A 24868-nucleotide genomic window follows, 5' to 3' on the forward strand; every position below is an offset into this window, starting at 1 on the left:
AACAAATTGACTTACAAGCTGTTCATTCCAAACACTGCTAATCAGTGTACTTTTCAAATCCCAGAATTAATACCAAAGTGGTGAGAATAAAACTAGGCGCCTTTCCTGATAGGCAGGACAGGCATGAGACTTCCTGAATAAATCAACAGACAAATGAATAAACAAATTTAATGGGAGGATATTTGATTTTGACTCAGACATCCTATAAAATCCTATAGATTAAAGCCAGCTGTGGTTGACCACTGTGCTCTACAAGTATAAATGAAGAAGCATCTTACAGAAAGGGATCTAAAGCAGAGTTCAACATTCAAAAAGTCTTAGGGAGGTACGGAAGGAGTGTGGGAGTCAGTACACTATCTGATATCATAGAAATGAAGGTATCAAGAACAACAGTAATTTTGATTGCTTTATTAAAATGTTCCTCATAGAATTCTTTACAAAAACATTATGTCCTAAAAAACTCACTCAACAAATATCAAGACCTTCTATGTATAGGACACTGATGGAAAAAGCAAAGGAATTTGTGTTCCTGATCCTTAATACAACTCAAAAATATGCAAAATTCAGAAAGGTCAGTTCAAAAGCTTAAATTTTCCATCACTTACAATTTCAATAATGCTGAAATTTTAATTTAGTATTGTGCTTATAGTGCTATCCCTATATTTTGTTCATAAGAACAAAAGCCCATCATTCCCTGCTATATAAAATATTCATGTTCATATTTTAGAGATATATTTATATAAATATATTTATATAAAACAAAATCTTCTGAGTTGCAAATAAATAAAAAAATCTTAAAGAAACCAAAACACTATCAAAGTTAAAATTATAATACATTTCATCCATTAATTCTAGTATAAGTTTAGACAGAGTTTTAGATATTCTTCACGAAAGAAATGTACGAACTGTACCCTTGATTGTACCTCTACAAATAGGGCATTTTCTTAGAGAAGGGGCACAGTCTTTGCAAACTACTAGATGACCACAAGGAATAAACACTATGGACACTTCTTTGTCCATACACACTTTACATGTTCTTTCTTCTTGTAGTCTCCTCAACTGTTCTTCCATTGGTAAATCTAAGAAGAGAGAAAAAATGTTAATAAAAGGCAATTTGCTGCTTCTCCTCCAATGAAAAGCCAAGAAAATAAAAAACAATGTTTTCTTCTGGTTTAAATTATTAATATTTTACCTGAAACATTTTCTGTAGGAATGTATTTTATGTCTTGTTGCACTAAGGGAGCAAAAGCAAAAGCATTACTATTACAAATAAGGTTAACAATATTTAGTCACAGAATATATATTTTTAAACTAACAGTTTGGACTCTGCCCAAACACTATAAATAATTTTCAAAATGTCAAGGCAACAAAAGCCTTCTATCCTTTTGTGCAAGTATTAGTTTACAAATTAGGTTGAATTATTTTCAATAATCACAAATTATTAATATGAGCATATTTTTCAATTGACCTAGAAAGTTTCAAAAGTAATTTTTCAGCACTCACCAAATAAACGCTTGTATAACATGGGATCAATTTCTTGTAGAGAGTTTTTGAATATGGTGGCTGCAAAATTTCCTTTCACTAAAATAGTATCAATCAGTTCTCTTGCTTGTAAAGATGTTTGTGTTTTCTGTTTAATAACATCATGTTCTTGTTCACTAATCACCCTGGCAGTTAGGAGACTATCCAGAATTGGAAGCACACAAGTCAGATGTTGAAAAAGTGCCATTCTATTCTTCCGGATTAATGACAGGTCATCTTTATAGAAAAGAACACAAACATAATCACATTCAAACTCTGTCTGCAAACTTCCTTCCACATATACACATATAACTGAATGAAAACAACCATAATTCAGTATCAGCACTGAAGTTGATTGCTAGCTTGGCAGTACCAAAGTAGAAAATAACTCTATTTATAATAAGAACTAATGCTGAGCACTGTGGTAGGCACTTCACATGTATTAACTTATTTCATCTTTACAACAGCCCAGCTCAGTCAGTAAAGAATCTGCCTGCAATGCAGAAGACCCTGGTTTGATTCCTGGGTTGGGAAGATCCCCTGGAGAAGGGAACAGATACCCACTCCAGTATTCTGGCCTGAAGAATTCCATGGACTATATAGTCCATGGAGTTGCAAAGAGTCGGACAGGACAGCGACTTTCACTTTCACTAGTGTCCTTATTTAGTAGATAAGAAAACAGAGGCACAATGAGGTAAGTAAACTGCTAAAGTACATAAAACTAGCAAAAGTCAAACTGAGGCAATTTGGTGTCATAATCTCTGCTTTCAACAATTCTGCAATACTGCTAATCCTTTAACCAAATAAACCTTAGAGCCAAATGAAATTGAAATTTCAATCCAATCTAGTCCAAGTGGAAAAGGCAAAATCAAGAGAATTAAAAATGACAGATTTTTTCTTAAATTATCAGTCACCCATAAAACTTCTTTAAAATTCCATTTAATTATTATTTCCCCAAATTATACATGGTATCACCATTAGCTCAATATTTTATAACAATGGGGAAAAGGCACTAACAACATTTTGAAAAAGAAATCCTACTTGTCACACCTTCCTGTGCTATAGAATCACTATATTCTTCTTAAAAATCTAGATTTTGTATCTACTAGTAAAATATTTTATATTTGAAACTCTGCAATTGCATTATCTTTATGGAATATGACTTATGAATCTAGGTTTGTTAATTAACTATCATATAGTTTTACCATGATCCATTAAGCTTTACTATAAAATAAAAAGAGAAGTTGAGTTGTCTAAAGAAAGATTATTTGAGTGGAGATGATTGATATATTTTAGAAACTCTGACTCTCTCAAATAGGAACGTGAATAAAACCATTTAACAAGGAACACCATTTAACTAGTGCCTAGTCAGATGGTCCAGGCTCAAGATACGCATTTCAAAGAGGATTGAAGCTCTGAAAATAAAAGAGAAAACGAACAGAACAGTGTCTGGGTAAAAAGTCAATGTTTCACACATACCTGCTGAACAAATGAACGATCAGGGTTAGGCAATTTAAAGAGCAGTTGGAACAAAGAAATCTGAAGTAGATTACAGCAGAGGGATAGAAGAATCAGAATTTACCATATTGTTAAGTAATTTATTATAAAGAAGTAGCGATATATTAGAAAATTAAAGTATAATTTTATATTGAAGTATATCCATTTTAAAGTTTTTTATTTTTCTAATTACATTTTACTTAAACTAATAAGTTCTCTGAAATTCTTAAGATTTCCAAAATTAGACTGCTACTGACTGAGGAAAATAGTCTCACTTCAAAGTCATAGGCTATATTATAGCTTATAAGAAAGTAAAGACTTGAATACACCTTTGAAACATACTATTCTTTTATTCTGGAAAAAAATATCCCAAGTTGCCTCTTTAAGTGCACATTTGTAAAGAAATCACCCACCTAACATTCTCGGAAACTAGAAATTAATTAGTAACACAAATGTAAGAATTTTAATTGTCATTCAAAAAATATTTCTTGGGCACAGACTGTGCAGACACATGAAAGTTATCTTATACCATTTGTTGACTTGGAGTTATCTCTGGAAACCATTGATTTTTTTTTTTGAAGAAAAATAAGTATTTTATAGCTGGATGCCTTTAGACTTCAAAGAGTTTTTAAACAGTTATGGAGATGAGTGTTCTCTTCTTTAAGCAGTTGTTCACTGACAACCAGTGGTAAGAATGTGACAACTACAGGAAGGACACGCAGTCTTATCTTCCCTTTAAAATGAAAAAGAACTTGGCAAGGCTGGGCAAACTTGGACTATATGCTGTATTGGTGACATGTACAACTGAACAAGTAAGTCACACTTTGGTAAATAGAGGATGCTGTATCATCATGATCTGATATGTCAGTCTGGGTTGGCCAGGGGTAGATTTATCCAGGAATGGAGTGGACAATCTCACAGTCAACTATCCTGGGAAGAAAGAGGTCTCAGATGGCCATGGACAAGGGAAGGGGTGCAAACCTTTCTCATTCTGGGCTTTGTGGCTATTTGGGGGCCTCCTGAGAAATCTGTACACAGGTCAAGAAGCAACAGTTAGAACTGGACATGGAACAACAGATTGGATCCAAACTGGGAAAGGAGTATGTCAAGGCTGTATATTGTCACCCTGCTTATTTAACTTATATGCAGAGTACATCATGAGAAATGCTGGACTGGATGAAGCACAAGCTGGAATCAAGATTGCTGGGAGAAATATCAATAACCTCAGATATGCAGATGACACCACCCTTATGGCAGAAAGTGAAGAACTAAAGAGCCTTTTGATGAAAGTGAAAGGAGAGTGAAAAAGGTGGCTTAAAACTCAACATTCAGGAAACTAAGATCATGGCATCTGGTCCCATCACTTCATGACAAATAGATGGGGAAACAATAGAAAGAGTGACAGACTTTATTTTGGGGGGCTCCAAAATCACTGCAGATGGTGACTGCAGCCATGAAATTAAAAGATGCTTGCTCCTTGGAAGAAAAGCTATGACCAACCTAGCCAGCATATTAAAAAGCTGACATTACTGTGCCAACAAAGGTCCGTCTAGTCAAACCTATGGTTTTTCCAGTCGTCATGTATGGATGTGAGAGTTGGACTATAAGCTGAGCGCCGAAGAACTGATGCTTTTGAACTGTGGTGTTGGAGAAGACTCTTGAGAGTCCCTTGGACTGCAAGGAGATCCAACCAGTCCATCCTAAAGGAAGTCAGTCCTGAATATTCATTGGAAGGACTGATGCTGAAGCTGAAACTCCAATCCTTTGGCCACCTGATGAGAAGAACTGACTCATTTGAAAGGACCCTGATGCTGGGAAAGATTGAAGGTGGGAGGAGAAGGGGACGACAGAGGATGAGATGGGTGGATGGCATCACTAACTCAATGGAATTGAGTTTGAGTAAGCTCTGGGGTCGCAAAGAGTTGGACATGACTAAGTGACTGAACTGAACTGAGCCTTGCTTGGGACTTTCCTAGTCATTTGTGTAAACTGGTCAGAGCTACACAGAGATCAATCAGGAGCTAGGTAGAGAGATTCATGAGGATGGGTTTAGGAGCACCAAGAGAGCACACATACAGTTATGGCTGTCAATTGCCATGTGTGATATAATGTCCTTCCGTGATCCCTAAATCTCCAATAAGAGCTTGTTAAGAGTTGTAGTCTGTTTTCAGCTGTGTTGAAAGGACTCTTGGATCTGGTCCATGCTTGAGAAAGAGTGGCCAAGGAGGGATCAACATTTCTCTTTGTCCAGGCCAAAGTGATGATGGAAGCAGAGCAACCAGATGAGAATGAACATGCTGAGAGGAGAGAGTTTTCTGAAGGGCAACAGAGCAGAGCTAACAAGACGACATGGCTAGCATGGAAGGTCACAGGCAACTTGTCTTGAGAGAACGTGAAACAGTATCCCAGCACTCTTTTAAATAATAGAAAGACACTCCAAAGGGGAACTCATATCTTGTGTGAGCAAATAGGAAACTTAATGATAATTTGTATATTACTTTATAGTCACAGGTTGAGACACACTGTTATGCTACTATTAATAGTTGTCCCTGATCCCACCCCAATTTACAGCGAAGAGGAGTGAGCAACTAGTCCGAGATCAAAAATGTGCCATGGGCTTCCCTGGTGGTCCAGTGGTTAAGAATCCACCTTGTAATGCAGAGGACACTGGTTGAATCCCTGGTCTGGGAAGACTGAACGTGCCAAGGAGCAACTAAGCCTGTACACCACAACTACTAAGCATGCGCTCTAAAGCTTGAGAGCTGCAACTGCTGAAGCTCGAGTCCACAGAGTCCATGCTCCACAACCGGAGAAGGCACTGCAACAATAAGGCAGGCAGCACAACTAGAGAAGCCCACGTGCAGCAAGGAAGACCCAACTGCAGCCAAAAATTAAAAAAAAAAAAAAAATTTTTTAATGTGCCATGAATAATTATATACACAATCAATTATTCAGAGTAAACACAGAAATTAAGCAAAGGCAGGAAAATTTGCTTTCACTCAATATATACGATTTCAATTTACTAATAAGCAATCAAATATAGTTTAATGTGAAGAAAGTTTTCAGAATTCAAATGTAGAAGACTGAACATAAAATCCAATTGGATTAATGAGTATATTTTCAATAACATATACAGTGGCATCCTTATGGAAATAGAGACTGTAAATAAATATGTGTACCTGATTCTTTTTCCTCAGTTGCTCTTTCTTTCTCCTCTTCCCTTATTTCATCTTCTGCATTAAGTAAATCTAATACAAGATCACTGATGGTTTTATAATTCTCTCCAGTCATTAGGATTTTACTCTGAACAGTCTGCTTTACCAGCCTTCTACTAAAGCCCATTTCCAAAGCAGCTTTAACCACAGGTGTATTCATCATGACTGAATCTTCTGAATGGTTTTCTCCAGGTCCAAAATGAATAACTATACAAAATAAGGAATTTAACACATTATGGGAGAGTTTGTATATTTTCTAAATTGTGATTTATTTATTTATTTTTCTTTATTTATTTTTTTTAAATTTTATTTTTAAACTTTACAATATTGTATTAGTTTTGCCAAATATCGAAATGAATCTGCCACAGGTATACCTGTGTTCCCCATCCTGAACCCTCCTCCCTCCTCCCTCCCCATACCCTCCCTCTGGGTCGTCCCAGTGCACCAGCCCCAAGCATCCAGTATCGTGCATCGAACCTGGACTGGCGACTCGTTTCATACATGATATTATACATGTTTCAATGTCATTCTCCCAAATCTCCCCACCCTCTCCCTCTCCCACAGAGTCCATAAGACTGATCTATACATCAGTGTCTCTTTTGCTGTCTCGTACACAGGGTTATTGTTACCATCTTTCTAAATTCCATATATATGCGTTAGTATACTGTATTGGTGTTTTTCTTTCTGGCTTACTTCACTCTGTATAATAGGTTCCAGTTTCATCCATCTCATTAGAACTGATTCAAATGTATTCTTTTTAATGGCTGAGTAATACTCCATTGTGTATATGTACCACAGCTTTCTTCTCCATTCATCTGCTGATGGGCATCTAGGTTGCTTCCATGTCCTGGCTATTATAAACAGTGCTGCGATGAACATTGGGCTACACGTGTCTCTTTCCCTTCTGGTTTCCTCAGTGTGTATGCCCAGCAGTGGGATTGCTGGATCATAAGGCAGTTCTATTTCCAGTTTTTTAAGGAATCTCCACACTGTTCTCCATAGTGGCTGTACTAGTTTGCATTCCCACCAACAGTGTAAGAGAGTTCCCTTTTCTCCACACCCTCTCCAGCATTTATTGCTTGTAGACTTCTGGATAGCAGCCATTCTGACTGGCGTGAAATGGTACCTCATAGTGGTTTTGATTTGCATTTCTCTGATAATGAGTGATGTTGAGCATCTTTTCATGTGTTTGTTAGCCATCTGTATGTCTTCTTTGGAGAAATGTCTATTTATTACAATATCCAAAATATAAGGCCCAGAAAATATGCAGGTACGGTTTTTGTACTACCTTTCGTAAATTTAAAATAATGGTATACATATTCAGTCACTAAAATAGGAACATGGAACATTGTATTCAGATACAAAATATCCATTATCTGGCATAACTATAAGTGGGAGAAAGAAATAGAATGTCGGTGCTGGTGGATCATCCCAACCAGTATTGAGATTCTTTTTCCCCAAGTTGAATGAACAAATGAGCTTTCTAAATTAAATATGTTTTATATAATTGTGAAATAGGCCAACTGTCATCACTCATCTCTATTCCTGCAGTGGCCTTCTACAACACTGTTCCTATCTAATTTATTCTCAGTATTGTAATCAGAATGCCTTTTTAAAAACATAAATCTGAATTTCCATAAATTCCATCAACAATTCCTTTGCCTTTAAGGTAACATTCAATTGTACCTTATAAGATCTTACACAGTCTGGACCCTAACCCCTTCAGCCTCACCACTGGCCACTCACTCAATTGTCTTCTAGCCCAGAAGTCACAAACTGACAGCTGCTGGTTCAAATTCTGCCTATTGTGCTAACTACTGTTAAGCCTGCCTGCTTCATTCATTCATCTCTTCACAAATCCTACTTCTATCCATACAGAAGTTTGTTCAGTTCTTCTAATTTGCTTGTTCTCCTTTGTCACTTAAGTCTTTCACGTGCTGTTTTCTCTGCTGAGAATATTCTTTTCCTCCGTTTGTTATTTGGTTAACTTTTGTTCTTCTGTTTGCTTCTGTGCTAAGACAAATACTTCTTCTGGAAAGGCTTTTCTGATCCTCCAAGTCTGGACTAATGTTCCATATGTGCTCTCTGAGCCCACTTTATTTTCTGCACCATTATCCTATCTGTGCATTTTCCTGTATCCCTCAGACTAGCAGCTCATGAGAACAGGTGTTACATTTATTCTGTTCTTTGTTTCTCAGGACAGCAGAAGCACAACAAATATTTATTGAATTGAATTTAACACTAGGTAATGAAGAAGGGCTTATTCAAATATTGGCTCTATCACCTTTTAGGTTAAGGTAATAGGTCACTTAACCTCTCTGAGCCTCCAAGTCAACCTCTCTGAGCCTCCAAGTCCTTATTGAAAAAAATGGGAATATTATTTTCTACTCTCCATTTCATAGAAATAGTATGTATGCAATCTTATGCCATAGTGTATCTGTTCCCACACTGATCTGAAAACTGGATGTATGCAGTTTGTTAAAACTAGAGACAGTCAAGCCCCACTTTTAGATACTACGATTCAATTCAGTAGGGTTAAAGTGAGACTAGAAATCTATATTTTTGGAGTTCCTCAGGCAATTATGATATGCACTAAGGTTTGAAAAATATCAAGTGTATTTGAAAATTCATTGTAAATTATAAATCATAACATAAATGTATATTATGTAATTATCAGCTTTCAATCTTAACAGTATCAAATGATCCTAATATTTAAATGTAGCAGTTATTATTAGTATACATACTTGGTGACTCTGTATTTTCATCTTCTGGATTGTCTGAAGTAGATAACAGCTACAAAAAAAATGTACATAAATTAAAATGTAAATTTCATCTTACTCATTGCAATAAAAATTAATCAAGAGACTTGTTCAATTTATTGCATACTGACTTGTTTATTGGGAACATGGTTTTTTATGTCAAAAGCAGAATTTTATTTACATTCAACAGCAATTCTGTAGGCCATAAACTACTAAGAATTTCTTCACATGTGTGTATGTATTAACAAATAAAACGCATTTTCATTAAGGCACAAACAGGGTTATACCTTTTCAGTGATCTACAAGACAATCATTGTTCACCTATTATCCCAAAGATCTTCCATTTTCTGGGTGTTTCTTTGGGATAAGCTGGATCAAATATTAGTTCCATTGACCATGGCTAGGAAGTGTTTGACCCTCAAGCTATTCTATAAGTTCTTATTTGCTTTTCTGGGAAGATTAGAAAGAGCAATACAATTATCTTCCTCAAATCCTTTTAAGAAAAATTTATATAGTATAGCTCATCATCATGGTGATATAGAGTGTAAATTAAATGCTACTACCTAGTCAATTTTTTCCTCAAGTAATTCAATTTATTACAACTTTATTAGAGTAATATTCAGAAACACAACTTAAATACTATTTTTCAGAAGGTTTCTAATTTTGGATCTGCTGTTATCCAAAGAATAGCACTCGCTACTATTTATTGACTATGCCAATGCCTTTGACTGTGTGGATCACAATAAACTGTGGAAACTTCTGAAGGAGATGGGAATACCAAACCACCTGACCTGCCTCTTGAGAAACCTATATGCAGGTCAGGAAGCAACAGTTAGAACTGGACATAGAACAACAGACTGGTTCCAAACTGGGAAAGGAGTACGTCAAGGCTGTATATTGTCACCCTGCTTATTTAACTTATATGCAGAGTACATCATGAGAAACGCTGGGCTGGGTGAAGCACAAGCTGGAATTAAGACTGCCAGGAGAAATATCAATAACCTCAGGTACTCAGATGACACCACCCTTATGGCAGAAAGTGAAGAACTAAAGATGAAAGTGAAAGAGTAGAGTGAAAAAGTTGACTTAAAGCTCAATATTCAGAAAACTAAGATTATGGCATCCGGTCCCATCACTTCATGGCAAATAGATGGGGAAACAGAGGAAACAGTGTCAGACTTTATTTTGGGGGGTTCCAAAATCACTGCAGATGGTGACTGTAGCCATGAAATTAAAAGACACTTACTACTTGGAAGGAAAGTTATGACCAACCTAGATAGCATATTCAAAAGCAGAGACATTACTTTGCCAACAAAGGTCCATCTAGTCAAGGCTATGGTTTTTCCAGTGGTCATGTGTGGATGTGAGAGTTGGACTGGGAAGAAAGCTGAGCACCAAAGAATTGATGCTTTTGAACTATGGTGTTGGAGAAGACTCTTGAGAGTCCCTTGGACTGCAAGGAGATCCAACCAGTCCATCCTAAAGGAGATCAGTCCTGGGTGTTCATTGGAAGGACTGATGTTGAAGCTGAAACTCCAATACTTTGGCCACCTGATGCGAAGAGCTGACCCATTTGAGAAGACCCTGATGCTGGGAAAGATTGAGGGCAGGAGGAAAAGGGGACAACAGAGGATGAGATGGTTGGATGGCATCACTGACTTAACAGACATGGGTTTGGGTAAACTCCGGGAATTCGTGATGGACTGGGAGGCCTGGTGTGCTGTGTTTCATGGGGTCACAAAGAGTTGGACACGACTGAGCGACTGAACTGAACTGAACTGAGCACTCTCTAAGATCATGCTGGGTGTTGAAAAAAAAAGTGTATTTTTAAAGTGATTCTGGTCTTTTCACTAAAATTTACTCTCTGTAATTATCAGAAAGTCAATTTAACAAATGATTTTAAAAAACTGTCCCTTACCTGTTCAAGTAGATGAGGGTAACTGGCTTGAACTCGACTAATGAACTCTTGTCCTTTAATTTGTATTAAGTACTCACACCTAAAATGTAAACAAAATTAAATCTGGTTATTTATATTTAAACAAATTTAACTCTGGTTATTTCAATCTGGCCATTTGTAGCCTGGTAAATATTTCAAATGAACATAAGCGTAATTATAACCACTTGACTATTCATTTAGCATATAGGAAGTGGTAAGAGACGCTGCAGTCAAAAGCAAGATATCATCAAGAGGAGGGCTGTAATTGGTAATCAGCCAAGGCTGAGGCAGGCAGAGGTCGTGAGGCTCTCAAGTCTACTGAGAAAAGCAAGGCTGTCTCCATTCCAAGTTCCCAGCTGCTCTCTTCAACTGTTCTCTAAGATTCCTAAAAACACTCTGAACACTAATAACAAGGAAACAAGGTAGAAAGTTCCCTAATAAATGATACTGTTCATACATAAGGTATGTGTGTATGTTTAAAAGCTGAAAATACACAAAAAGAAAGAATTAGGAAGATGAGCCCATTTTCTAGTATGTCAGACATTCACAAGTTTGGCATTTCCTAGATAATATATATCCATTGTCTAATTTAAGTACAAAATGAATTCATGACTCGATCAAAGCAAAATTATCAGTTCTTTATATATTCACAAAATTACCACAATAGAAAGCTAGCAGCACATTTTAAAAACGTCTATGTTTTTTAAAGGTATTCTTTTTAATTTTTGAAATCTGAAATATTTGGGGAGTGCAAAGTTGTTACAAGGGAAGACCAGTATTAAAAACATATAATGTAAACATTTGGCAATCAACATTAACAAATATTAGAAGTGTTGACCATGAAAAATATAATTAAAGGCTACCTGATTTTAATTTAAAAAGAGTGAAAACAAGCATGGAATAATCGAAAGACATGACAGCAAAATGCTATGCAGTGACCAAAACAGATGAAATGGATCTATATTTACCCTGATGACTCTGTTTCATATTGCAATCAGCCTGGTACTTCTGATCTCTTTCATCCATCTCTTTTTTTCTTTTTATCCAAAGCACTTATTATATTCCAACATGCTATATAACTTATTTATTAAGCTTGTATTAATTGTTTGATCTCTCCTGCTATAAGTTTAGCATATGAGACCAGTTTTGATTTTGTTTTGATTTTGATTTTGTTTTGATTTTGTTCAACCAAGTATATTAAATATCTACAACAGTGCCTGGTAATAGGTAATTACCTACTGAGTGTTGAATAAATGGAAATATGTTTAAGACATAATGTTGACTGAAAAGTTTCAAAATAGTACATGTATCTAATTTATATAAAATTTTATACATTTGAGATGTTTTTTGGAGGGATGTTCATGAAAATGGTAACTGTGGTCATCTTTAGGTGGTGAGATTTCTTGACATTTAAATTTTTTCTCTCTGTACTTTCCTAATAATGTGTGACTTGAGTTTATAATGAGCATGTTATTTTAATATACACATATTTATATTAATTACACACACAAAGAAATCCTGAACTATTTATCTTAAATTTCCACCAAAACTGTTTAAGCAGTTATTTTTCTAAGTAAGCCTCCCTAAATTTATTCACAAATGTATTTTTGAAACAAAGGCAGACTAAAGTAACAGTTGATTAAGTTACACACATAAAACTCATCTTACACACATGTGCATAGAAAATCTGAAAATAATTACCGTGGAAACCACTTGGCATGTTCCACCCATGGATCATCTCCAGATTCCCAACACCTCAGTCCACCATCACAGCAAAAGCATTTCACATCATCACTGTGACCTAAAATTAAATTTGGACCAAAACTTATGAATCCATATAATTCTACCACTAAAATGTATAAGATAAACATGTTGAATATTTTTTTTTATTATCAGATTAAGCTTCTTACCCACATAATAAAAACCTGCGCTTGCAAGCTGCTCAGGATGAACTGGAACACTAGAGGGCCAGCTGCAGAATGTTTTAATGCGGGCTGCATATGTCTGCATGCTCAGATTAGAAGCAGTGTACCTTGAAGTGCCTTGGAGCTGATTTCCTAAAAACGGACAGTTGGGGAAATGTCTCAGGTGTTCTGACATAGCATCATCCTTCGGTTCCCAATTGCTCAATGTTCCACCACAGGCAAAGCAAGCCACTCTATCTCCAGGTCCTATGTAATAAAAGCCTGCTTTTGCCAGGTCTGTTGGTGACAGAAAAGTCAACGGCCACATCTGGAAGGTAAGTAATCTGGCTTTTTCAGTATTCATTGCACAAGGGTAGGAACTTATCCTCAAGGCAGAAAAGTCCTGATTTGGTCCAGAGTTTAAAAGATTTGATGGAAAGCTTGAATAAGAGCCACTGAAGTAGCCACTGTTTTCCAAGCTGGGAAGTAGTGAATGTGTGGAATTCGTTAATGAAGAATGAAAAGTAGGCTGAGAAGAGGCTCCTGAAACGTTAATTGAATTTAGATTCTGAACAAAGCTACAGCTAGGATACAACTTTTTATGCTTCTCAATGGGATTGTCTCCTTGTTTCCAGTTATCCAGCATCAGTCCACAACAGAAGCATTTGACTTTGTCTTTCACACCAGTGTAATAAAAACCAGCACGAGCAAGACTCCTTTCTGAGACAGGTACACCGGCGGGGAAAGTTGAGTATGTTGACATTCGGTAGAGCTCACATGAAAAGTCATACTTCAGTTCAAACATGTTGGCACTCTTCATCAAATTTGATAAGAATACGCTATTTTCTACTATATTCATAATGAAATGGATGGGGAGGAAAAGGGACTAGTCTTTCTCTGGGGAGGTAGTTTTGTGCATGGCTTTTGATTTTTATTAATTTTAGTACTAGGTTGAACACTTAGAACAGGAAATCTTTCATTCTTTTTTCTTCTATGCATTTAGGATTACAGCATGGCAAGATTCTAAATCCTATACTGATACATTTTAAGGGACAATTATGTACAACTTGTACCTCTGCATACTCCTGATATATACAATGTAAACATGATGCTACACAGTACCTTGTGATGAAAATTAAAACCTTCATAAAAATGTAGAATGCGTTAGGTCATCAAGACGCCATTTTGTGTCAGGTGTCTCCACAAGTAGGTCACCCTCTCCACTAATATGCTTCATTGACATTCGGTCAGCCTGAAGATAAAATGTCTCACATAGTTTGTTTTGGCAGAAAGCTATCCTGCATAAGTGTCCCATATACACAAGAATATTCAAACTATACTTATTCTGATTTTTTTAAATTGTGAAATTTTGGAGCCAGGGAAAAGAAAGTGTAAAACCTACCTCAAAAGGAGAAAAGAATAGATTATTATATTTCACTGACTCTAAGGCACATGTTTCAATATCTCTGTTATGGAGAGGTATCTTACAATCAATGGCATATCACATTTTAATTAACAGGATTTTTATTTCTAGGAGGTACATAAAATAATGGCGTGCTTTACAAATGATGACATCTTAGATTCAGTGAAATATAGTATATCCTAAATCTTGCTCAAATTAATTAATTTTTCTTCCTGCAACCATTTTAATGGGGAGAAGAAAACAATCCAAAATTTTCTTCCAGATGAAGAACTTAAGTAGTAACAGAATTGGCTCACAGATCTTAAGACCTGGTTTCAAGATTTATTAAATAATAATTACTTCCATAGATAGGTACCTGACTGCTGAGTCATAGTGATGCCTCTAGATCTTAGCAAATTAAACATTCCACTTCAAATAAACTATCAGAGATGGGTATATTTGCTCATTTGATCTTTTAGGCTCAGCTCCATGCTGTTGAAAGCCAACATCAAATCTCCTGATAGTGAATTTATTTTTAAAAACAGTCAAAAGTCAGAGTGCTGAGTCTCCAAGCTAAGATGGATAATAAATTTTAAACAAGCAAACAAAAAACAGATGGATTTAAAAAATTTGGTTTTGGTCAGAAACTATTTCACAGATAGTATACCTTGAACCAGAATTTATCTTGACAAAACATAATAAATTTACTTTGTCACAATCCACTTCTTTTGAACAACAGAGACCTCAAAATCCAGAATTTCTCAATTAAAACTATCTACCAGTAGGCAGGTCTACATCGATAGTATCAGTAATGACCAATAAACAAGTCATCATGGTTCTTCCAGAAGTGATTTGCAAGCATGTTTCCTGGGTCTCATATATATTGAGGCTTTTTACTACAGACTTCAATGCTTTCTTTCCAGGTGGCATCAGAAATATTAGTGATTATTTCCCTCAAAGGTGAATTATTTTGTTTAACTTCAGTATTCCTTTTATTAGTCAATAATTTTATACATTGTTATAAAATGTGTAATATTATTTGTGTTATTTTAAAATATAAAACTCTTGGTGTTATTACTGTCTCTATGTGGTGTTACGACTATCTCTGTGTTTCTTTCTGAAGTTTGTTCGTTTACCAAAAAGTAAACATCCACCCATCATTCTAATTCTAATTATTCTCAGAGATAACAACCCATTTGAACAAACTACATTTTTGACTTTCAAAATATCAATAGGCTTAGAAATGGTTAATTTCTTTACCAATCATCACGTTTATCTTTCATACTTACTCTTATTTTGTTGTACCTATCAAAAAGTTTTGGTTTTGACATTTCTTTGTCACTACAGAAATCTTTTAACATGCCAAAGGTTTTATATGCATATTTCTCTAACTTAGCAGAAGGCTGAATATTAATTATTTGTTCTAGATAACTGTCATTCATTTTTAAATCTTTACCAAATACAGGTACAATTTTTTTCTATTCTACACAGCAGCCAGTAGGAAACTGCCTGGCCAACTCTGAAAAAAAGTATTTCAACAATATGTCTCGACTACAATCATTTCTTTATATCCACAAGTCAAATTCAGAATCAAACCTATTATTACTGTGTAATTATACCTCTCATAACTAGATCATATTTTTTAAATTAACATTCTTTGGATACAAAAAACTCCAGTTATCTACTTTGTTTATTCATGCACAAAACTACCTCCCTCAGATCAGACTAAGTCCCTTTTAAGAGTTTTAGGCCTCCATTTTCAGATGTTTTGCTTTATAGAAAAAACTGGAAAAAAATTTAGAAGTAGAACAGTTCCTCTCTTTTGTAAAACCTGTTTAAAAAAAAAAAAAGACAGTTTTAAAAGTCAAATAATTCATAGATGTTACACTATAATCACTTTGTAAACATTTTTCCAAAACAGAGCACTAGTATTTACTGAATGTCTACCATATACAAGTTGGTGTACTAGCCACTGTAGAGGCCAAAAAATCCCAGACGAAAACCAGAGGCCTCAGATTGGTGGCCAGCAGAGGTATTATGTTTGGCTTGCACAGAATTAGACTCCAGCATTTCACTAATTTTTTAAACTTTTTATTTTTAAATTAACTTATAAAGAGAGAAAATTCATGAACATAAGAATTTTCACACATCCTATACTCAACTTCCTCCAAATTAGCATCTTATATAACCATAGTATAACTACAGAAACCAGGAAATTAACACTGAAACAGTGCTATTAATTAATCTGTATGCCTCATTTGAATTCCACCAGCCTTCCAAGTAAGATTTTTCCTGGAAAAATATCACTGTATTTTTCAATGTTTTAGTTAATTACCAACACTTTTTGTAAGTAAGAGATTTCCAGACTTCCCCAGTGGTCAAGACTCCACACTTTCACTAAATGGGACAAGGGAATTAAGATCCTGATGTTAAGTGGAGGGGCCAAAAAAAAAAAGTAAGAGATTTCCCATGACATTGTAGATCCCAATGCTCTCATAAAAATATCAAAAGATGTCACTATGCCAGGAATATATTTCTGGATGGCAACAATAAGCTAGTGCTAAGCCATGGCTGCACCCTTTTGGGAGGGTACATGCACTCCCATTTGGCACTCTGATACAGAGATTCTTTTCCTTTATAGTTTAGTACAAATAATGAGTATAGTTTCCTGTGCTATACAGGAGGTCCTTGTTGATTTTATATATAGAGAGAGAGTAGTGTGTATATGTCAACCCTGCTGCTGCTGCTGCTGCTAAGTCGCTTCAGTTGTATCTGACTCTGTGCAACCCCACAGACAGCAGGCCACCAGGCTCCTCCGTCCCTGGGATTCTCCAGGCAAGAACACTGGAGTGGGTTGCCATTTCCTTCTCTAGTGCATAAAAGTGAAAAGTGAAAGTGAAGTCGCTCAGTCATGTCCGACTCCTAGTGACTCATGGACTACAGCCTACCAGGCCCCTCCATCCATGGGATTTTCCAGGCAAAAGTACTGGAGTGGGTTGCCATTGCCTTCTCTGATCTTCCTAATTTATCCCTCGCCCTTCTTCCTTTTTGGTAGCGGTAAGTTTGTTTTCTATGCCTGGGGAAAACCACTCTCAATATGAGTAACACCAATGGCTTCTTTCCCAAAACCAGTGGAATTTTTCACACCTGACACTGGGGCCCACTTCCTCCAACAAATGTTCTAGTTCCTTGGCTTCTCTCTCGGAATTCCTCTTTCCTTTCTAGTGGTTACTTCTCAGATTGGCTCATCCCCAGTCACGCCTCTTCTCACTCTTCACTTCTAGTGGGCAACCTCCTTGATGCCAGGGATACTGGATATGTCTTCCTCTTGGACACTTAGCACATCCAAGTGATACTGGAGGTTAAGTGTGCCTTTTGTCTCTAGCTCAGTCTGTAAAGAATCAGCTTGCAATGCAGAGACCCGGGTTCCATTCCCAGCTCGGGAAGATCCCCTGGAGAAAGAAATGGCAACCCACTTCAGTATTCTTGCCTGGAGAATCCCATGGACAGAAGACCCTGGCAGGTTACAGTCCATGGGGTTGCAAGAGTCGGACACCGCTTAGCAACTAAATCATCAGCCCCTAGTCTGCGGTCTCCTTCACGGCAGAACTGTGCAGCAGCTCTGTGTCAATCCTCCTAGCCCCACATCCATCCCGTCTGGCAAACAATGAAGACAGTAAGAGTTTCTGTTGAGAAGTCAATGTCAGCAAACTTGACTGAGCCCCTCAAGGACCGCAGCACCCTCATTTGCATGGTACTAAGGACATCAATTTTACATTAATGACTACAAAGTCTGCTAGGTGATGGTTTAGTACAGGCTTTGGAGTCAGACATCTTGGGTTTCCAATACTCATCAGTGTCCCCGTACCACAGGTGTGACCTTGGGCAAGTAAATCTCCCTGAGCCCAGAGTTTTCTCATTGTCAGTGGAGATAAATATGGCAACTGCTTCGTAGGACTGTGAAAAACCTGAAAGACACATGTTAAGTCTTTTGAGAGACTCTTTGAGTACACTAGGTCTTAGAAACACCTAATGTTAGCAAAAAATAATGACAAAGTTAATATTACTGTTAGTTTAGCATCAGGTACAGAGAAGGCGATGCACCCCACTCCAGTATTCTTGCCTGGAAACTCCCACGTACGCAGGAGCCTGGTGGGCTGCAGTCCATGGGGTCGCTAAGAGTCGGACACGACTGAGCGACTTCACTTTCACTTTTCACTTTCACGCATTGGAGAAGGAAACGGCAACCCACTCCAGTGTTCTTGCCTGGAGAATCTCAGGGACTGGGGAGCCCGGTGGGCTGATGTCTATGGGGTCGCACAGAGTCGGACACGACTGAAGCGACGCAGCAGCAGCATCAGGTAAATATCTCCAGCACTGTAATAACTAGATTAAGAGCACTACAGGATTTCCAGTCCGATTATCAGTAAAACACCAAAAATCTGCTCTTTCCGCCATCACTTGGGAACACTCCTCCGTCTGTTCATTAAAGACTCTACTAAGTCCTTACTATGGCCAAGCCATCTGGCACCGGCTGAGGCCAGTGATACCTCTTGGGCTTAGTCGCTCAGTCCAGTCGGCTCTGTGCGACCCCCATGGGCTGTGGCCAGCCAGGCTCCTCTGTCCAGGGGACTCTCCAGGCGAGAGCTCGGGAGTGGGTCGCCATGTCCTGCAGTGATACCTTTCGGCCATCCATTAAACCAACTGTCAAACACCCCCCTTCCACTGACTCACTGCAGAAGGAAAACAGGAACTGCACACCTGGCAGGAAGGAGGAAGGAAAGCGAGTGTCGGCGAAGCAGGGCCGGAGCCGGCGGCCCCCAGAGCTGGAGGGCAAGTCTGGACGGCGGAGGCGGCGGCGCGGACCGGCCTGAGGAGACCGGCCTCAGGAGCGCAGCCGCGCCAGTCAGGGCCGCCCGGGCTCGCACTCTGTTCCCGCGCCGGCTCGCGAGACCCGGGAAGAGCCCAGACCCTGGGGGTCGCGCGCACGGGCGCGCGCACGCTCACTCACCGCAGTTCTGGTCGCCCGACCGCCGCCCCGCGCCGGTACGCGCCAGAGGGGATGTGCCGGCCGAGACCTGGCGGGCGCCACCCGTTGCCCCCGCCGTTCGGGGCGGGCCGGAGGCTCCCGCGGCCTTTTAACCGTCTTCCCCACCCCGCCCCCCACCCCGGCCCGCCCCTTCCCCACCCCCTCCCCGCTCCCCGCGTCCCGCCCTCCTCCCAGCGGTTTGCTTGTGAGCTGGTGCTTTCCTCTGAAGTCTTAGGGGAACTCCAGCGGTAATAACCACACACACTTCCCCTTAATCAGAGGCCTGGCAGACCCACTCGGGGATTTCCATGACCCAGAAAGCGTGACTGTTTCTTAACCGGGGCGGATCGACGTGGCATTTACTGAAATACCTTTGCTTCATTGTTCGTGGGTCAGAGGAAATCTTGATAATCTGTGAGGGGGCAAGATGATCATTGGTCAGCCTGACTGGAAAAGGTGCATCTCCCCACGTAATAAAATATTAAACTTTGTGCAAGCTTTCTGATTTGTTTTTACTTTTCTAATTGTAAAGCATGAGTGGAAATGTAGGGGTTTTGTTAAAAAAATCACAAGATTCTCCTTTTCAATTTATTTTTAGTCTTTGAAAAGAGATTACCATATTAGTTTAGTGGGAAAAAAAATTTTTTTTTCTGGTTGATAAGTTGTTTTTATAACTAGGGTGGAGTTGGCTGTAAAACAAATTCCTCTTTGTAGCCTTCAGTTTCACAGGGGAGATGTCTACCATGATAGCCTCATAAAAATCTGAAGTCAGAGTCTCACTGCACTGTCATATTTTCCTCAACATTTCCTGCCTAAGGAGTCAATTTAAACACATATCTAAAGACAGTGCATGCCAGGATAACAGATTGGGAAAGCTCACCTGATTTTCCTGCCTTCCAGTAAATTAAGAAAAAGATACCAAGCACTAACGGCAGAAGTGTAATGTTACTTAGTACTTCTACTCTCCTGTAGAAACAAGGATGCAGTACAGTCAGGATGAGCAGGGGTATCTTCTGTGTTAGCTAATTTGGCTGTCCATAGCAGATTTCCAGCTGGAACTATATAAAAAAAGATTAAGTTTACTTGTGTGAAGATTTTGATTCATTTTGAGCCTGCTTAGTTCAACATTTTATAAGCCATTTTCAACTCTCCTGTAAGATGGTGGAAAAAAATTTTGTGGTCTTTATATATATTTATAATTATGTCAGAGAAGGCAATGGCACCCCACTCTAGTACTCTTGCCTGGAAAATCCCATGGATGGAGGAGCCTGGTAGGCTGCAGTCCATGGGGTCGCTAAGAGTCAGACACGACTGAGCGACTTCACTTTCACTTTTCACTTTCATGCATTGGAGAAGGAAATGGCAACCCCACTCCAGTGTTCTTGCCTGGAGAATCCCAGGGACAGGGGAGCCTGGTGGGCTGCTGTCTGTGGGGTCGCACAGAGTCGGACACGACTGAAGCGACTTAGCAGCAGCAGCAGCAGCATAATCATGTACCCACCAAAATAATTTTGGAAAACTGTATTTCTCTGCACATTTTTAACTTAGCATTAAAACACAAAAGTCGTAGTTGCTAAGGAACTACTAAATCTAGACATTGATGTCTTAGGATAAGATTGATCAACAGTCTTTCAAATGTATTCAGTGGACTACAAATACCATTTGATAACCTTCATTATTAATATATCAGTTCGTCTTTAATAATTGGAAATATTCTATCATTGCTTTTTGTCCTTGAACATTCTGCTTCCCCACAGAATTTTTGTGTTTAAAATGGACATCTTTATGATCCCTCTGGCACAAATTTCTGAAACAAACATGTATAAATTGAAATTTAACTTTTTTCCTATGATCATAGGCTGTAACTCAAAATTTTCTCCTTGACTACGTTATCATTTATATTACTTTCAGTACTTATATTCAAAGTCAGTTGGTCAAAGCAATATAAACATATATGCTGATATAACAATATACTCATAAAAAATGATTCTTTTACAAATGCAATCTTAATGAGGGCTGCAGCTTATATTTGAACAATTTATTCAAGTGTGTGTTCATGAATATTACTTATTAGCAGAATATTATAGAGTTCAGCATAGATTCACTTCCTTTTTTTAATTTCCAAAGTTTATGTGTTGAAAAATCTTTTTTACATACATAGACTGGCCCCCAAAAAATGTTATATCAATTTTTTCCAAAATTTTTAACACTTGTTTTATAGCTCCAAAATTATTTAGTAATCTTTAATCCTAAAAATGGAGAAGGCAATGGCACCCCACTCCAGCACTCTTGCCTGGAAAACTCCCATGGATGGAGGAGCCTGGTGGGCCGCAGTCTGTGGGGTCGCTAAGAGTCGGACAAGACTCAGCAACTTCACTTTGACTTTTCACTTTCCTGCATTGGAGAAGGAAATGGCAACCCACTCCAGTGTTCTTGCCTGGAGAATCCCAGGGATGGGGGAGCCTCGTGGGCTGCCATCTATGGGGTCGCACAGAGTCGGACACGACTGAAGCGACTTAGCAGCAGCAGCAGCAATCCTAAAATGCAATTAGGTTTCAATAGACAACTCATTTTGTTGAACTCGTGACTTGGAAACCACAGGTATTTTACCCAAATAGGATTGCCAGAGTTAGCAATACAGGAAGCCTAGTTATGTTTAAATTTGAGACAAACAACAAATAGTTTTTTAGTATAATTATGTGCCATGCAATATATTATTCATTGAATATATTAATCATTGATTAGCTAGAATTAAAATTTAACTAGGTGACCTGTATTTTATCTGATACCTATACCCAGATATATGGCATCACCAACTTGATCGACATGAGTCTGAGCAAGCTCCGGGAGTTGGTGATGGACAGGGAAGCCTGGCATGCTGCAGTCCATGGGGTTGCAAAGAGTCGGACATGACTGAGCAACTGAACAGAACTGATACCCAGATATTAAAGTCATTCATTTTTCTCAACATTAACACCAGTTATTTCTGACCGTCCAGGAATATTTTACACCCTTGGCCAAAATTATACCATTTTAAAACCCAAGATGGGTGAGAGGTGGGCCTGTCTTTTTTTAAGAAGAAAGAACCATTGCTAAAAGGTTGGTTGGAAGACAGAATAGTCCTCGCGCCTCTAACAGCTCTTGTTTTCACTCAAATCTGTTTTAGGAAAAACTACATGCGGAAACTGAGGATCAGGTTGTTAATTTCCTTAAAATTATTTGAGTTCCCACTTCCCCAAGACTAAATTTTTGTAAATACTTAGTAACTTTGTCCAAGGGAACACTATCCCAATTTAAAGATCATGGCCTAATAAACATTGAACTATTATTAGTTAATAGGATTCCCACCTTCTTCACTTTAGTAATGAAAGTTGGGATCAGATCTGTCAGGGCCTAAAGTAGATGAATATGTCTCCTTTGCAAAATTTTGCACAACTTTATTGGTTTTTTTAAAGTACTTTTTAAAAAGTAATTTAAAATAGTAATTATGATCAAGGACTGTATTTATTTCACTTGCCGCATTGTTCTAATACTAGAGCGGAACCTGCAAACAGAAAGAAAGAAAGTGAAAGTTGCTCAGTCTTTGCCGGCTCTTTGTGACCCCATGGACTATAGTCCACAGAGTTCTCCAGGCCAGAATACTGGAATGGGTAGCCTTTCTCTTCAGGAGATCTTCCCAACCCAGGGACTGAACCCAGGTCTCCCGCATTCCAGGCGGATTCTTTACCAGCTGAGCCACCAGGTGCTCAATAAATCTTTGTTGATAGACTGACAAAAAGGAAGTCAGTCTATCCGCTTGGGCCTTCTCTAGTCTAAGAAAGTGAAGTGAAAGTGTTGGTCGGCTCAGTCGTGTCTGACTCTTTGCAACCCCATGGACTGTAGTTCACCAGGCTCCTCTCTCCATGGAATTCTCTAGGCAAGAATACCGTAGTGGGTAGCCTTTCCCTTCTCCAGGAGATCTTCCCAACCCAGGGATTGAAACGTGGTCTCCTGCATTGCAGGCAGATTCTTTACCATCTGAGCCACCAGGGAAGCCCTTCTCTATTCTAAACCTCCACCCAAATGTTTAATAATGTAACATACCTTATATTTTCCTCTAACCCACTTTGACTATATGAAATATTTTGTGTAAAAAACCCTTCTCCTGCCAATACCCAACTTTGCTAATCCAAATATTCTTTAGGGATAGAAATAATCAATGAAATATTTGAAGAAAGTGACAAGGTGGCCATTACTATCTCTAGCTTGCCAATTTTTCTTCTATTTGCAATGTGCAAACAAGGTATAAGAAGTGTGTGCAAGAGTTTTCCACCCCATTCCTGGTTTGGAACTTTAATAATTTTTAATAGTGGTGTGTTCTCAACATCCTCTTGTTAAGTAATCAACTTAATTTTTTTCTTGAGGGTAATCATGATAACAAACATTCTTTCTCTGGAAGGAACTTCATATAATATTGCTGTAACATCTTCGGATCCAATATAATGCTAGATCGCTGTAAGTTTTTACGTTTTCAATTTTAGAAATTAAAATCAGTTGAACATACATGTGGAGGTTCCTTTCTGGACTCTATTCTGGTCTATTAATCTGTCTATCCTTTGCCTATAACATACTGTATTGATCACTGTATCTTCATAGTAAGTGTTGACATCAGATAGAATAAGTCTTCTAACTTTGTTCTCAAAATTGTTTTGGCTATTCTAAGCTTTTTAAATTTTCCTATAATTTTTAGAATTATTTTGTGAATATCTTTTTTAAAGTTCTTGAGAATTTGATTAGCATTACATTCAATCTATAGATCAGTTTGAGAATGAGTGACATTTTATTGTTATTGAGTCTTTTAATCCATGAGCATGGTATATCCCTTCAGCTAGCCTTCTTTAATATTTTTGTTTGTTTTCAGTATGAAGATATTTCTCATCTTTTGTTGTTTATTCTTAAGTATTTCATATGTTGATGTTATTTTAAATACTATTTAAGTTTAGATTTTAATTGTTAATAGTATTTTTAAATTCCTTGTTTAGTTATTTCTTGTCAGTATGTAGAAATAAAATTGAATTAAGGATCAGGATCTACCTTGCTAAATTCACTTACTATAGTCATTTCTTAGATTCTTCTTTATTTTCTTCAGTAAACTCTAATGTCATTTGTAGAAATAATCATCTCTTTTCCTTTCTGATTTCTATTCCTATTTTTTTCTTGCTTTATTGTACAAGTTGGGCCCTCCAGTACAATGGTGAATAGGCTTGATTAGTCAACCTCCTTGCCTTATTCCTGACCTTAGAGAAAAATTGATTTCTCATAGATATTCTTTATTAGATTGAGGAAATATATGTCTATTCTTAGTTTACTGAGTCTTTTAAAATCATAAATAGAAGCTATATCTATAGATATGACCATATATTTTTGTCCTTTATTCTATTAATATGAAGATTTACATTAATTTATGTGTTACTTCAGTCTTGCACTTCTGAGATCAGTGCCACTTGATCATGATGTAATATCCTTATTATATATACCTGGATTTAATTTCCTAGTATCTTGTTTAGGATTTTTGAGTTGAGGCTGGAAAAGAAGAGCAATAAGGGGGAAAAAATGGAAATAAGGT

General features: G+C 37.8%; 1 protein-coding gene across 7 annotated transcripts; it reads right to left on the reverse strand.

The window, feature by feature from the left end:
- Positions 1-392: 392 nt before the first annotated feature.
- Positions 393-19347, reverse strand: BIRC3 (baculoviral IAP repeat containing 3). Of its 7 annotated transcripts, none has more exons than XM_024975220.2 (10): positions 19246-19347; positions 17382-17686; positions 12839-16065; positions 12630-12729; positions 10911-10989; positions 8978-9026; positions 6198-6440; positions 1504-1758; positions 1193-1234; positions 393-1079 (listed from the first exon to the last, which is right to left on the reverse strand). In XM_024975220.2, exons 3-10 carry the CDS (start codon positions 13689-13691, stop codon positions 886-888), a joined length of 1815 nt encoding a protein of 604 aa, XP_024830988.1. In that variant the 5' UTR covers positions 13692-16065; positions 17382-17686; positions 19246-19347; the 3' UTR covers positions 393-885.
- Between the last annotated feature and the right edge of the window lie 5521 nt (positions 19348-24868).

This window comes from Bos taurus, chromosome 15 (assembly GCF_002263795.3).
Source record: "Bos taurus isolate L1 Dominette 01449 registration number 42190680 breed Hereford chromosome 15, ARS-UCD2.0, whole genome shotgun sequence".
Taxonomy (NCBI): domain Eukaryota; kingdom Metazoa; phylum Chordata; class Mammalia; order Artiodactyla; family Bovidae; genus Bos; species Bos taurus.

What these genes read in the sequence shown, in the direction of transcription:
- BIRC3 (XM_024975219.2), bottom strand. Translation starts at nt 13,691, where the DNA reads ATGAATATAGTAGAAAATAGCGTATTCTTATCAAATTTGATGAAGAGT. An exon ending in CATGCCAAGTGGTTTCCACG is followed by an intron (nt 10,990 to 12,629) that starts GTAATTATTTTC and finishes TTTACATTTTAG; the next exon opens with GTGTGAGTACTTAATACAAA. An exon ending in TGAAAATACAGAGTCACCAA is followed by an intron (nt 6,441 to 8,977) that starts GTATGTATACTA and finishes TATTTTGTATAG; the next exon opens with TTATTCATTTTGGACCTGGA.